This window comes from Psammomys obesus, unplaced genomic scaffold, assembly GCF_907164565.1.
Source record: "Psammomys obesus unplaced genomic scaffold, mPsaObe1.curated_primary_1811, whole genome shotgun sequence".
NCBI classification, from domain to species: domain Eukaryota; kingdom Metazoa; phylum Chordata; class Mammalia; order Rodentia; family Muridae; genus Psammomys; species Psammomys obesus.
Window position 1 is genome coordinate 11,765,883 of NW_026585580.1, and position 16,397 is coordinate 11,782,279.

Here is a 16,397-nt window from a genome sequence, read left to right on the forward strand (position 1 = left end):
CAAATGGTTATGTGCTACCATGTGGTTCTGGGACTTGAACTCAGGACCTCTGGAAGAGCAGACAGTGCTCTCAACCATGGAACCATCTCTCCAGCCCTCTTGAAACATCTTATGTTGTATTTATGACTTTCATTCTCTGCATAAGAGAAAACTATGGCTCAAAAAAAAAATAGTGTGATTATTTCAGTTTAAATGTGGGCCTTAAAATTCCATTCTGTACTTTTTGTTGTAGGGGCCTGGAGAAATAGTGTCTTATAAGTAGCTTAGGGTGCCATGGAACTTGCTGAGGAAACCCAGCTTTCCTCGAACTCATGGTCCTTCTGCCTATTCCTCCTGACATGTCACCCAGCCCAGTTATTGTATTATATATATATTAATGTCTCTATGTCACCCAGGACGGCCTCTCGCTCTTACTCATAGGCACAAATGATCACCTTGTCTCAGCCTCCAGGTAACTGACTCTAGGCACTTAGTTGAAGTAATGTCCTTGACTGAGCCATTGCTCCACCCCCACCCCTTCCATTTAAAACAAAAGTTGGGTTCTTGGCATCTGCCCTCCTGTCCTCCCAGTGTCCTGTCTTCCTGCTCTGGTTGACTGCCATTCTGCTCCTGCACTTGTTTCCGTCTCCACAGATGACATTGCCTCTCTGTTAATCCTGAGAAGCTTAAGCCTCAGTCCTCATTGTCTTAACCTCCTATAGAAGGTTCTCATCCTTCATACAGTTGTGTGGAACATTTCCCACTTACACGTTCTCTATTGCTCGGTCATTAGCTCTGTGTGTTTCCTCCACAAATGCCTCTCAGTTTTGTTTCCTCTTTCTATGGTTGTTTCTGCTTCCCTTACTGATTTGTATACGCTCTTTATTTTTCTTTCACCGACTTTTGATTCATAGTACTTAGAATTTATATTAGCCATCTGGTACTTACTGACATGAGTCTTTTATGGGTGTTTGTGCCTGTGACTCTGGTTCTCAGACACCCAGCGGGCTTGTGCCACTGTATCTTTCGTGACTGTTAGGAGCCTGTGTTTGATTGTGTTTCATCTGTGGTGGTCTTTAGAGGTTTAGACTGAAGGAACATTTCTCTGAGGAGGACCTGGAGGGCCTGCTTTTGCCAGCCCTCAGTTACTCGAGAGGAGTCTAAAAATAAGCTCTTACCTGTAGAGCTTTTAATGATGTGGGGGCATAAATCCACCGAGTGCACGCTCACTCATGAGCTTGAGGTTATGAAGTTTTTATTCCATAACCCTGCTTCAGAGTGGAGACAGACAAGTGTCCTCAGTGCATCGCGAAGCTCTTTGTTCTTTTGCCTCATGTTGCCCCCTGGACTTGTCTGGGCTTTTAAAATTAGACAGTTTTTTGGCTTTGTCTTATGTCTTCATCCTAGCAGGTGCTTGCATGTCAGGTAAAGCTTTAGGCTCAAAGGAAGCCAAGGGTCAGCATGGCGTTTCTGTGTATCTTTCGCTTTCTAGCCTATAGATTCTTTGTACCTTCTCACCACTTTGCTGATGCATTTAAAAACAGATTGTTATTGTAGCTATCATTTTTAGGTATTGTACAATAGGAGGGCTGCTTAGGATTCCAAGTCTAATGTATCTGAAAAATCCTTACCTTGTGTTCATGTGTCTAAGGACATTTCCCAAATGGGTAGCTCTGGTAACCCCAAAATCTAGCTTCCATTCCTGCAACTACTTTTTTTTTTTTGTTTTTTGGCCATTATGTCAAAGTACACTAGCCCCTGTCTGCCAAGAGGTTGCTTTTGGTCCCCCGGTGCTTCGTTTCCGTGTGGGCTGGGCAGTCCGTTTGGCCAGCTGCTCATCTTGAAACAGATGGCACAACACCTTGGTTGCCCATGCTGAGTGGAGTGCATGCCTGCTTAGGGGATGGGGCAGGCCTGTGGCTGCTGGTTCTCAAGGCAACTGCCAGCAATTGCCAGCAATTGCCGTCCATAAATTAAGCCAAATCAGCCTTCCAATCTCAGGGGTTTGTAATTTAAACATAGAACCCTAAACAGAGAAAACTTTCATGTAGTATTTTATGGTAAAAATGAGATAAGTAAGAAGTAGTAATCATGGCCATCAGATTAGTTTATCTTTGTTTTAGTCTTTGGTTTTTGTTTGTTTTGTTTTGTCTTGCTTTGTCTTGTTTTTCTGGGGAAACAGTGTTTCTATGTGTAACAGAAACCCTGGTTGACCTAGAACTAACTCACTAAAGACCAGGCTGGCCTCACCTGCCTTCCTCTGCTTCCCCAGTGCTGGGATTAAAGGTGTACACCACCATTCTCGGGTTATTCATTGATTTTTATTTGCTTTTGGCAATAAACAACTTTGTAAAGTGGGATCATCCAGAAGATACTTTCCTCTTTGTTTTGAGGGCTGAGTAAGTTCTGGGATCAGGAGGATACTTTCATGTTTCCTTTATACCCGTACTACTCAGTACATATCCTTTATTTTTATCTTTTCAATTTACTAGGCATTTAAACAGCTCAAAATCAATGTATAAATTGGCCCGTTATTATTTTGAAGAGGAGCTATTAATGATATGAAATCTGGACATCAAAAGGCCTTTCAAGGTGATGGCTTTGGGAATATTTCAGGAGCCCTAAAAAACATGGTTTCTTGGTCACTATGAGGTCACTGTGAGGGAACAAGAACAGGAGCAATGCTGCCACACATACAGTGACAGGGCCTGCTGACTGGACACTCTCTTCTGCTCATGTCGTTTTCCTAATTGCATACTGTGTTTAGTTAAACACTCCTAGTTTTCCTGTTTCTGTAAATTAAATATATATAATCTACCTATATGCTTCCTAAAAAGAAATGACCTTGCCACATCAAAAATTAATTTATAAAACTCAGACATTTTATATTAGAAAATTACCTAATACTCTTTGGCATTAATAGGCATATTGAGCAGGCAATGCAGTTATCTTAAATTTATTTGTAGTAATCACTGTGACTCCAGGAAAACTTTTCTCTTTAGAGTTAACAAGTCAGGAAGTCTGAGATGGAGGCAGCTCTGGATACAAAGGAAGTGAAAACCAGCCTTTTCTTAAGTGAGAGCACTGCTTTTCATAAGCAGGCGACCACCGTTGTTCCCTGTTTTTTAATTTAAAGACTTCTTTGAGACTTTTTTAGCTCCTGGTAACCAGAAATAAGAAAGAAATGGAGCCATCAGACACAGCATACCATTATCAACAGCATTTTTACTTGATGTTTGCAATAATAATGGCGGCTGGCCCTGGGTTAGCTCGGCTGCTCTTAATAGGTAGACTGCTGTCTACTTGAGACAACCAAAATGCAAAAACCCTAAGTAGCCCATTCAGAGTTGCTTTGCCAGTAGGTGGTAAGTCTGGGCCAGGCAGCAGACAGCTCTGCCGGACTGTTTGAACCGAATTCTCCTGTGTGTCGGGAGCGTGCCAGAGGACCCCTCAGCTGTGAATTGGGAGACAGTGTGACCTTAGGCTTCAACCCTCCTGCTCAGGACAGTCTTGCGGTGGATGTGAAATGGGAGGAGGAGAAGAAAGACAAACTGGAGGAAACTGAGCTCTGTAGATGAAGCCGGCATTTATAGAGCGTTCATCCTGTTTGGGTGGCCTAGGTGCTCTTGAAGAATAAAGTCACCGCTCTGCTCTTATTTCACAGGTACCCTCTGAGTGGTGGGGGCTCTAGTAGCAGACACAATGAAGCCCAGGAGCTGTGGAGCTCATCTTGAGTGAGGGACACAGATAATCCAAATTCAGAAGTAAACGTGGGAAGTGAAGCCCGTTAAGGGAGGAGGTCAGGTAGGGTGAGGGGTGAGTTTCAGCAGACTTCCCTTAGGACGAACACTTGAGCAGATCTTCCAGGATCAGTCCCAAGGCCTGCTGCTGGAAGAACAGGTTTTGCATTTTGCTCAGTGAAGCGGGAGTCAAAGGAGGGTTTTTAGTACCCGGATGATTATGAATTTCTTTTAATTGTGTTTTGAAGATCCAGTCTAGCTTCTGCGAGAATGACTGTTGGGGAGCAGGAGAGAAGTGAGGAGACCAGCTGCAATTTAGGCATGAGTTGGAATAGGAAGACTGGCTCTCACTTGGTGGCTGTCCACTGTGTACGTTACACACAGTGTAACGTTGGCTTCAGGTGGTCCATGTGGCCCTGGGCAGCACGTAGCGGGGCTGAGAGCCCCGGGGGCTTAGAGGGAGGTGTAAGGCTGGACTGCCGAGCCTGTAGGAGTTCTCAGCACAGTGCCCCACTGCATGCCAGAGTTGGACTTCGCCCTTGAGCCTATTACCCTGACCTGCACCACCATGCAGACAGGAGACATCAGTCTCATTTTCAGATGATCAATCCAGGGTTCACATGCACTTCGTGAGTTATGACATGTATGAAAAGTCACATCGCTAGCATGAAACAGAATTGGGAGTGGAAATCCTGTAAACGCCCCCGTAGTCAGGCCTTTCTTCTTCCTGTTAACACTTTCCAAAATTCTTCCTGTGGTTTCTATTCTGGCAGGAACAATTTTAACCATGTCCTCCTTACTTAATGAGAAGACAGAGAATCTGTAAAGTGGTGAGAAATTACACCTTCCTTGCCCTGTCTTCCTTTAATTGCTTTTAGATGGTTCACACCACCTCCGTGGGGGGATTGCTGATGAGTTACTAGTTACTTAAGCTTCGTCTTCATGGTTTATTTATTCCTGGTATCAGTGTGTGCCCTTTACAAGCCTGTCACAGGCCGGAGAGCATGGAAAGAGTAACTCTACAGTTGAGCCATGGTGGCTCCGGTGTGTGGAGGCAGATCTTCTGACGCTGTCAGATTACATCAGGGATCATTCTCTCCCTGGGGGACTGGAGGTTGGTGAGAAGGCCGCTGCAGTCCCCGTGCCTGGGGAGCAGTGGTGGCGAAGCACTCCTGCAGGGGGGCTGACAGGGCAGACATCCACTCAGGGATTAAGGTTGCTGCTCCAGGCTGCACAACGCTTCCACACCTTCTGATGTGGACCAGCCTGGGCTTCTGTTAGGAAGGGATGTACGACTTGGTCCTTCTAAACTCTGCCTTTGTGTCAGTGAAAAATGTCTCTAGGGAAAATTGTGAAACAGGTGACCTTTTCTTCCTTTATATCGTGGGCCTCGGTTCTGTTTCTTTTTACCAAGATATTTCTCCAGGATGTTGTCTGATGACCTCACACTCAACTGTGAGTGACTCATATTTCTTAATGCTTGATTAGAACTAGAAGTTTTACACATAAAAAATGAATCTTTTATTGCTGGAATAAAGGCCATACTATGCAATGTGATATGAAGGGAGATGATAGATTTTTTTTTTTTTTATTTTTTTAAACTAAAAATCTGCATTGAAAATCATTGTTTCGTGGAATGAAAGTTAATATGTGTTTGTTTGGCTAGGGCATAGCATCTAGTTTTTGGTAAAACATCAGTGTAAATGTTGCCTTAAAGGTGCATTTTTGATAATCATTTCTATTTCAAGTACTTTATGCCTGAGTTTTATATTATCTTTCCAGTCTTCAGATGAAATGCTGTGAAACATAGTCAGTATTGTTTTATTAGAGGCTGATCATATCGCTCTGGTATTGTCTAATACCACAGCACCACTTTGATATCGACTACTGTCCAGCGAAGACCGTGACTGTCCTCATTCAGAACAGGAGCAAACCGGGAGAGGGTTAACTCTGGGAGTTAATGGAGGAGGTGAGACACTGTGACTTCCTAGCTCAGGCTAGCAGAAGCCCCCAAAGACCGTCTAAAACTGAAAAATAGGACCTGGGGCAATTATTTGTGCTTCCCTAAAATGTAGCTGGGACGAGGTGTGAATACCCGATAGTGTCTTGGGGTAGCCAGTTGCCCAGGTGAGGCTTTTCAGAGAAACAGGGCCAGTCGCATTGGCTATTGGATACGCATGCGTGTGCATACAGACATTGTTTTAACTTGTTGGCTCAAGGGATTGTGGGAATGGCAGATCTGAAATTTGTAGGGCAGAGTGGAAGCCCAGAAATTCAAGTGAGAACTGGTGTAACAGTTGAGAGCCTGGATTCTGTTAGAATCATGCTAGACACATAGGTAGGATGGTCCTCAGGAAACTTCTGGAGATCTGAGGGCTCATAAGTCCTCCTTCTGATTGGCTGAGGCCCACAGCACTGTGGAGAGTCATTTGCTTTTCCTAATGTCTGCTGGTTTAAATGATATAAGAGCAACGTCTATACTGATGCCCTATAGAAATCTGGGTACTTTGGCCTCGCCAAATCACGAGGCTAGTTCAGCGGAGAGAATGGAGCGGGGCACAAGCGAACAGCTTTTCATTCATTCTGTGCAGTGCTTGTTTTTGTGATAAAAGTCATGTTTTTTTTTTTTTTTGTTTGTTTGTTTTTTTGGATGTTGCCACACATTTCGGCACTTTTTTTCATTACATTCTGATCACAATTTCCCCTCCCCCAGCTCCTCCCAGCTCCTCACCTCTCACCCTCTCACCCACCCACCTCTCATACCTCTCTCTCGAAGACAAAGTAAACAGAGTAAAAACAAAACAAGAACAACGGAGAGAACGCACAAGAAGCACGCGCATAAGCAAAACCCACAAAAGTACAGAATCGTGATCTACCATACCGTACAAGCAAAGGGCCAGTGGTCGAGAACAGGCCCAAGCGAAGTGATAGGACAAAAAGTCACAAAAACACCATCGACTGCATTTTGTGTTGGGCATCTCCTGCTGGCCATGGGCCTGCCCGCATTTGTGGGTTGTGTATCCAGAGACTCCATTGGAGAAGACTGTTTTCTTCTCTGCCAGAGAGTGACAGTTGGAGATTGCTCCTGCCACTTCCGTCAGCACTAGGACTCTGTCTCGCTTGAACTTGTGCATGCTGCTACGGTTTCTGTGAGTTCACGTGTGCATCAATCCTGATGTGTTTAGCACACTCTCTGCTTATGTTGCAGCAGCAGGGAAGCCCTTGATGGGAACAGGAGGATACAAGCAAAACAGGCAATATCTCAGGGTCAGGGGGCAACTGGGAAGGGGAGGGAGGCCAGGGGATTGGAATTCAGGCAGCTCATCCATGCACATTATGGGCAGGCAGGAGAGCTGTAGGGTCGCTAGCTAGAGCAAAGAACCATAAGTGAGCAGGGCTGGGGCATGGGCACCGTGAATGAATGAGTGACTTTGCTTTATAAGTACAGTAGGGTCATTTCATCTAGTGCTTAGAGACAATAAGAGGTCAGAAGGAAAATGTATGTTTTTATTTTTGTGGTTTTGAGCATAATAGCATCATGGCACATAGGTTGCTACAAGACTAATAATATCATAACATCTTTTATGGTCCACGTGATGCAGATACACGTGATCCAAGAGAAAGGTGATAATGCACAAATGGTTTGTGCACTTGGTTCTCTGTAAGGTCCTATCAGATGCATGCCAAAGTGTCAAGAAATGGGAGGGAACATTCATCACTTCAGGGTGTGCCTGCTGCCCCTGCCCCACTCCCCGGAACTGCTCCATGGAGCCTCCAGGCTGCCTCTGTTATGATCGGACACCTGCGTCCTTTGAAAATGTGACTCTGAGAGCTGTACCACTCACTGGCCCTTTCTCTGTGGATCTGTTTCTAGGATAAGAAGTTCCCAGTTGAGGCCCCACAGACGCCTCCCCAGCCCCAGGTGCCTTTATGGCTGTGTGAAGGCTGGGGAATCTGTTTTCAGGTGCTGCTCTGTACAGTTTAAGTCTTATCATAGCCATGCCTCGTGCCTGCAGAGGCTAGAAGATGCCAGACTCTCCAGGACTGGGGTTATACAGATGGTGTGGGAACCACAGGGTGCTGGGAATTGAACCCAGGTCCTCGGGAAGAACACCCTGTGCTCTTAACTGCTGAGCCATCTCTCCAGCCAGTTTTAGTCTTAATAGATCCAGGTTAGTGAAAAAAATAGAAGTTCGTTGCTCTCTGGTGATCTGGTTTTACTTTTTGTTCTGCCATATGCTTTCTGTAGGGAGAAGCAGGAAGGAAGGAGTAGAGAGTAATTTACGAGAGGATGATCTATTGCAAGGACATGGAGAAACTTGAGGCAGCCATTTAGGTGGAGGGACTTTGGGGCACTGTGGTTGTTCCGACTGGATCTCTAAGTTATCTCACTGGCAAATCTCAGGGAAGGGATTCAGAGTGCACTTAACCCGAATCCCCTGGTGGGGTGGGGGTAGAGGTGGGGGTGGGGCAGGGCCCAGGGTTCAGCATCCCACACCAGTGCAGAGGCAGCGGGTCTCCTTGTGCCCTTCCCTGATTACCAAGTCCCAGCCAGGTGTGGTTTGAAGTGGCAGGACTGCCCTTTCTTACTGCACACACCTCAGCCCTTTCTTCTGAATGGGAAGCGAGGTTCCTGGGGCCTAAAGTCTCAGGCTGTTTCATTGCAGTAACAAAAGTTGGCTGTGTGCATGTGTTTTTAATGAAGAAGTAACTCTTGGCTTAATAACTTGAAGCAGAGCGTTAACTATTAGCAAAAGCAATTTTCTTAACTTAAATTTCTTAACTTCATTAAGGAAAACAGGTAATAAAAATGGATGCATAAAAGAGGAAGGAATGTGTTGGAAAGACACAGTGCACCCCCAAACAACAGAATGTCGTTTGGAAAGCTTGGAAAGGACAGAGAAGAGAATTCGATGGACTTTGTCTTTTGAGGGCTGTTACTGGTGGGACAGTCCTCTGCGGTCCATTTTAGGTAACGGGTGGCATTACCTGTTACCTAAGATTCAGAGAATGTTTATTTCGCCCGCCAATACACCGTACATGTTAGTGCTTCTATGTTTCTCAGATGAAGCAACAAAAGCCCACGGGAGCCAGACAGTCTTCTCAAGGTCTCATGGCTATTACCCAGTATTCACTCTGCTATAATGTATGTGGCTTCAGATTTCTACAAAACAGCATAGAGAGTAGATGGCGTATGGTCTCTGTAAAGGCTCTGTTTTTATGCCTCAGTGTCTACACAAGGTAAGGCCATGCTCAGTATCTTCTTTCGAACAGGAACTGTGGTCACATCGTGGTTATGAAGTACTTAGAATCAAGTCTCTCTCATGGCATTGAGTAGGTGGGTAAATCCAGGTAAAATCAAACCAGCAGGAAGCCAGTAGGTGTCCAGCAAGATTCCTGGAAGCCATGAGTCAGCATGTAGTGTCATACAGTTCTGTAACGTTTTCAGGGAATTAAAGATACTTACAATAATAGAGGAGATTAACTCAGCATTTAGAGACACTCGATGTTACCTGGTGTTCACTGGATATCCATTTAACTATGTTCTGTTATTATATATATCTGTAATATTCTGTTATCTGTTAACTAAGTAATATTCAATAGCTGCCTCCTTTTTTTCTCATTCTGTCTGTCCTCTATAGTTCTCTTCTTATTAAAGACACTTTCAGATGGGGTGGGGGTGGCTCATCCTAGTACTCAGGAGGCAGAGACAGGTGGATCACTGTGAGTTCGAGGCCAGCCTGGTTTACAAAGTGAGTCCTGGACAGCCAGGGCTACATAGAGAAACCCTGTCTTGAAAAACAAAACAAACAACCCCCCTTTCACTCCCGTGCTGTTGTTTAGCGTTGTCTGTCTCTCCTCCCACCTTTTCTCTTTCCTCTCTGAATGAGTGGTATTGAATGCAGGGATGCAGGGATGCCTGAGTTAATGAAGGGCTCTCATACTCACAAGAAAAGGAAAGGGGCCAGGTGGAGAATGTGTCGGGAGAAAAGTGCATGTGTTCCACACCAGAATTTCCATGTGAAGTCTCTTAGTGTTAAATGTTTGCCATTTGTCCTTGAAAACTGGCAGGCCAACCTCTGGGTACCCACTTACACCAATCTCTGCTAGCCCTTGACAGTCCTAGGTAGCATTCTCCCAGAGGGGTGCCACATTGCAGACTCTGCTAATTTCTTGGAATTGACTTATTTTTATGAGGGTTTTAGTATTTCCAGAAGATACATTTTAAGCTAAGTTTGTAAGTATAGACACTTACTTGTACTTCTGTACTTCCAGCAGATTTCAGATTCTTTTAAGGAAGGAGCCTGTAGATGTCAAGACATTCTTAACTGGCTGACATAAATATCATAAAATGTAAGATTAAGTATTGTCTGGTTAGTTGGGTAGCGATGGGATGCACCTTTAATCCCAGAACTCGGAGGTAGAGGCAGGTGGATCTCTGTGAGTTCAAGGCCAGCCTGGTCTACAGAGTGAGTTCCATGCTAGGCAGGGCTACACAGAGAAACCCTTTCTCAAACAAAACAAAACAAAACAAAACAAAACAAAACAAAACAAACAAACAAACAAAAACCAAACCAAACACAAAAATGTAGATATTTTGGTTTGTGGTCTTGATATGTTCTGTTTTGTGGGGCTATTTTCAGAGATGTTTGCTTTTCTCTTTGGTAAACTATCAAAAATGTTCTTCCAGTGAAGCCTATTTGTAGATACTTAGTACAAACTAGCCCTTCATGTCTGTCTTTCCATACAGTTTGTGGATTTTGAAAATTTATTACTTTGATACTTGGTACACTTTTTACTGTTATATAGTAAAAACTTCATGCATAACTTCTGGTCTCTCCAAAACTTAATAGGCTACTGTTGACCAGAAGCCACATGGAGGCCATGTTAATTAACTGTATGTTAATTAGCTATATGTTAATCAACTGCATGTATTGAACATAGTAAAATTTTACATATATATGTCCTGAGAGAGACCATTTGTTACCGTGAAAGCAACCAGCTGGAGAGGCCAGCTGATGACATGGAGATGGCAGGGAGCTATTAGCATCTTCCCTACCTTTAAGCAGTTTCCTAGGTCTGAGCACTCAGACGAGAGCTCACTAGGCAGGGGCTATGAAAGGGCTGTGCAGTTGGTGTGCGGTTTGCGTTCTGCAGCTACAGTTATGCTGTGCCTTCATGTTTCTTTACCTTTCTTTCGGAATGATGCCATGTGTTGTCTATTTTTGTATACAGGTTTTGAGAGGTCAAAATTTTCTGTAATAGATTTGTGTGTACTCTGCTAGAAATCGATAAAAACAGATCATGATCTTTGTGTGTTTCATGTGTACCCGGTTCTTTATCTTTTCTTTGTAGTACTGAGGATGAAAGCAAGGGCTTTGTATGTGCTGGGCAAGTGTTCTGTTGCTGAGCTTTACCAAGCCTACATTTTAATTTTCTTCACCATTTCTAGGTTATTAATCTTTAAGCATTTCCAAATTGTCGCAAATTTAAAACAGTCACGTGTAAAGGTGCTCTTGCCAAATTCAAACCTGTGTTGCTGTGTAGGAGTCAGCTGTGATGCAGTTTCGTATCATTTTTCTTTACTGTGAACTCACACTTCTTGTTGTGGACATTTCCATGATTTGGGTCCAGTACCAAACGTAAAACAAAGCCAATTCTTTCAACTACAAAACCATCTTTGAGGGTTTTGGGCATGTCATGTTTTATCTAGTGCGTGAATACAGCAATATGATTAAGAGCACAGGCTTTGCGGTTGAAAGGACCGAAGTCTTTGGTTCTACCTTGTACCGGCAGAGTGAATGTGGATGAGCAGTTCCCGTTCCCTGAACATCTCTTTCTGTTTTAGATTCTTGTTTCAGATGCTCACCTAGTGAGTGAAACGTTTCCTCTAGTCCCTGATCTCAGCCACCCATTAAGCAGTGTATTTGGGTGGAATATGCTGGTGAAGCTGGGAGAGAGCAAGTCTCAGTCCTCGCTGAGACTGTCACGAATTTGTAACTGTGGTTCTAATGGGAGCTTTAGTTAATTTTGCTCCCTTGCTCATTTTACATACCTGCCTGAACCCTAGCATTTGAGAGTCAGAGGCAGGATGATCATGGGTTTGGAGGGTACCCTGGATTACCTGGCTAAGTGCAGGTCAGACTGAGATAGGCAGTAAAACCCTGTCTCAAATAAACAAGAACAAACACAAAAACAAGCAAAAAAAAAAAAAAACAAACAAAAAAAAAACAAAACAAGGGTTGAGGATGTAGCTCAGTGGTGGAACACTTATTTTTCAGGGGTTAGACTCTGGGTTCAATCCCTAAACTCCTTTCCACACAAAACAACTAAAAAAAAACCTCACTACAGAGCTCCCCTTAACTCTTTGTGTGGAACCCTCCTTTGAAGACAAGAATAGTACAAAGAATACTCCAGTTACCCTATCAGCACACTGACTAGATCCATTTAATTCAATTAAAAATAATTACAGGTGTTGAGTTTCTGTAGTGTACATCTCCTAAAGATCGGTATACCTTTTTCTATAACCACCACTCACTGTCACACCTTAGAAAATTAGCAGTTCTAATATATCTAATAAACCATCATGACTTGTGTTTAGATTTTCCAAATTCTCCCTAGGATGTGCTTTTAGCTTGTTAAAATATATATATATATATATATATATATATATATATATATATAAATACATAAACTTATAATTTTTTTTTTTTTTAAATTGCAGAGTTCAAGCAAAGTTTCTCCCTCCCTCTCTCCCTCTTCCCTTCCGTGTATGTGTGTGTGTGTGTGTGTGTGTCTCTCTCTCTCTCACACACACACACACACAGACACACACACACACACAGGCACTCATGCATGCATATGCACACTTCTGGTGGCTCCTTTGTTTACATCCTGAAGAGTCCCTTGTCCCTTCTTTTTGACAAGTGTGTTTTATACTGTGGGCTGTTTTGCAGAATCTAGGAAAGCGATCTTATATAATCAAGATTTGTGTAACTCTCTTGTTATCTAAAAAATTATTTCGAAACACGCACATATAGAGATGTGGGTAGTTGGTGAGCCAGTGAGAATATGTTCTTCAACCTGTGGGACTCTGGATGTAGAACTATTAAAATCCTTACCTTTGGACTTGTTTCCATTACCTTCAGAGAGTACGCAGTGCCAAGATGGTTTCCTGGCAGTTTCTCACAGACCAGACTGTGCAGGCCGGGCCACATCCCACCGTTGATATTGCAGCTTCTGTCCTGGGACTTCAATTAAAAAGTTATTGTTCATCTGAAAATGTCACATTATCTGATTATCCTGACATTAGGAGAGTTCCATTGTTTTTGTGCCACATAGATGAACTGGCTATCAGAAAAGTTAGAGTGAATCTTTTGTCCATCCATTTGATTGTTAAGGTTGCTTTAACAGCCAGAGCTATTTGGTTTATCACAGCCTAGGGTTTTTATTTATTTTGATTACAGAGCCTCAGCACAAGTACAGAGGTTAGTGCACGTTCATTCATGAGACAAAATGTCAGCTTTGTCTTCACAACCAAAGTTACCCTTTCCCTTTCTGGTGAACCATTTCCTTCCCATTTTCCTTGTTATCAGCAAGTGGTGTTGACAGAGGGTAGTGTGAATTGGAGTCCTAACCCTGGGGTCAGGAGGTCAGAGAATCCCATACATTTGCAAATGTCGTTTCTGCCAGGTTGTTTATTTGTTTTGCTCGGGGAAGAGGCTTCAGTGAGCCTCCTTCACTTTTCCTTCAGTGGAGCTCCTGCCCCCCCTCCCAACGTGAAACTAGTTTCTGTATCTGGTATTTTCTCTGGACATCTCCTTTTGGTGACTTCTTTTGTTTATTTGTTTGAATTTCAAAATTCTAAGAAATAAGTGAAACATGTTCATCTTTACCATTGCCCAGAGATAACTTCTGTTTAATAGTGATATATCTGTCTATTTAAACACACACGCAGATAACACATACATCTGTAAATCTTTGAAAGGTATCTTTATATATGAATTGTTTCCTTTGTTAAATGTAGATCAGCATTTTTGCCTACTTGCTGCAGAGTAGCCCGTGTTATAGACGTTTGTATTTTGATAGGAATCAGTCTGTAAGCAGCCAGTGGAGAAAGAAACAGGGAAGTGGGGTTTTGCTGCTTATAGGAACTCTTTTCCCCTGCCCTACAGCTTTAAGCCCCTCATCAAAGGTCAGGCTCTAGTGTTTGGGTCAGAGAACTGTTTCTTTTTCTCCAAACAAGTAAAACACAGTAGTGTTCTCATAGTATTGTCTCCAGCCCCAGATAGTGACGCAATCTGGCAAGTCATTACAGATCAATAAAGAATATAGTAATTTATATGAGCTTGCCACTTTGAAATAGGTTCGTTTAAATATAGCATCAATTTTCAGGTTTCAAATGGGCTTTAATTTTGTGGAGTGTATCTCCAGTTTTAAAAGTGATTTTGTGTGTGTGTTTGGGAATAAATGTAATACTGGGATTGTTAACCCTGTAGACCTGAAGGAGCGCTGCTGCTCATAAACATGTCCGGTATAAATGTGTGTGGTCTGTGTGTTCTTGTAGCAAATTGTTGAAAGACGTGGTACTGATTATCTTTTCTTTTTGTTCTCTCTTATCTGGTTATCAGTGACATGACCAGATTAGAGGCGGTGCCACTCAGCACCCTCCGGTCCAGGGTAGTAACTGTTCCCATCTGGCTGTGGGTGATTAATAGTGTTGGTGTCATGGCATAAATCACATTTTGTCATTCAGTCAGCTGAGACTCTGGCTATTAAAAAAATTTACCCTGCCCAGATCAATAACTGTGGTTTTTTTTGGAAAGGAACAGTTACCCCCCTCCCCCGCCTACGTACAGATTAATAGTGCAGAAATACAATCTCAAAGATACAGGATGACCTTAAGTAAGGACAGGTAGGAAGCCATTTTGAGGAACACAAGGCAACTGAAGAAACCCTGTACCCCCTAAAAGTCCTTAAGAAGATCACCCTTCCCTCAGATTCTGCCAGCATCAAACCTCAGATAAGTTGAATTTTCAGAAAAGCTTGGGGAAATAAACTGGGTTGATAACAGCTAAAAGCCACACACAGCTCTCCATGGAGTGTAGCTAAAGTATAGAAATTCAAGTTTATTCATTCACTTTCACCAAGTTTGCTCAATTTGTTCTTACTGCTGGAAAGTGAACATAATTTAAATCAATCTTCAGATGTCTCATTTTGTAGGGCTATGTAGACTTTTACAATAGTGGCTTTGACCGTGACACAGCTGTGGCTTGAATGGACAGTGGCAAAATCAGTGGTCCCCACTGGGTTACAGTCTCCCAAGCTCCGTGTCAGTGCTATGGCTGTTGGTGTTGCAAGTACCAGTGTGAGTAGCTTCAAATCGGAGCTTGCCTCACTGGGCTGATTGTAACTGCAACTTACTGCTTGGGAATCCATGGACTCTGGTTAGTTAGTTAGTTTGGCATCTTCACTGTGAGCCTCAGCAGAGGCCAATGAAGAGTTCCATGCCATACTCTTTAGAATTAAATATATACATATATATTTATGTATATTTATATAATATTATATATATTTATATATAAATATATATATTTTTAATTCTAAAGAATTAAACAATTCTAAAGAATTGTTTTATTTGCATTGGTGTTTTGTCTGCGTGTAAGTCAGTGTGAGAGTATCAGATCTTGGAGGTACAGGCAGTTGTAAGCGCCACGTGGGTTCTGGGAATTGAACTCACATCCTTTGGAATTTTAAATCCAGCCCACAGCACAGGTATTTAGTATCTTTCCCTCACTGAGCTGCAGGCTGTCTAAACAGTCACAGACTGCAATCCAATAAAAAGGAAGAAATAACGCCATGTGTCTTCTATGAAAAATAAGAGCCTGAGGATGCTGAGCTCTTGCCGAATCCAGGAGGGAGGAATCACCTCCAGGGAGAGTGTTTTTGGTAAAAGTCTGTGTTTCTCATCTACTGTGTGAAGACTGCAGCTGGGAACGCCTTCCTGTCCCTGCACTGTGTCCTTCTCAGTTACATCATTGGCGGTCGTTCCCTGCTGGAAGTTTAAATTATCTCAGGAATTCTAAACTGAGTTCAGATGTTTGTTTATTGGCGTTGCCTTCGGCTTTTGAAAACAGGCTTTTGTGCTCTCCCAGTCTTAAGAGAAGGCTCTTCTCAGAATCAGCCCTCCCTCCCTCCTCGCTCTTTTCTGGGAACCTGCTTCAGTCTCATGCAGAAAATCAAATAAAGAGGACACAGGGCTCAAAACTGGCTGAAAGGCTCCAGTGGCCTGGCGGCTTGAAACGGGAAGGAGGTGGGACTCGACATCCTGCATTTGTGCTTTGTTTTTGGAACTTAAAGTTAGTTGCTTTAATGAATTAACCAGAAGGCTAGTAACGGAAAATGTTTCTCCTGTCCTGGTGGGGGAGCCAGATACTATACATTTGTCACAGGAAGGCTGTTGATTCTGCCTTCATTGTTGGCCCAGTCATTTGTTGAGCTGGTGGCTGGAGCGCAGGCCACACACTTCTTCCTTCTGGGCTTCATGCGTTGGAAGTGCTTGCTTATTGTTTCTGTTGGAGCGGACTTGGCCAAGAAAATATGGTGAGCCCTGGGGCTCGTTTTGTTTTTATGTGTGTGTGTGTGTGTGTGTGTGTGTGTGTGTGTGTGTGTGTGTGT

The 16,397-nt window shown here is 43.2% G+C and overlaps 1 protein-coding gene across 7 annotated transcripts in view; it reads left to right on the forward strand.

The window, feature by feature from the left end:
* The window catches only part of Dst (dystonin), a 400,583-nt gene that overhangs the window by 81,588 nt on the left and 302,598 nt on the right, over positions 1 to 16,397 (forward strand). Inside the window, exon 1 of one of the 7 annotated variants that reach the window (XM_055606455.1) lies at positions 16,305 to 16,322. The exons of the other annotated variants lie outside the window; for them this stretch is intronic. Within the exon in view, the coding sequence (XP_055462430.1) occupies positions 16,320 to 16,322 (3 nt within the window). The 5' untranslated portion in view covers positions 16,305 to 16,319. Of the gene's footprint in view, positions 1 to 16,304; positions 16,323 to 16,397 lie in introns of those variants that run through there. 7 annotated transcript variants of the gene reach the window in all.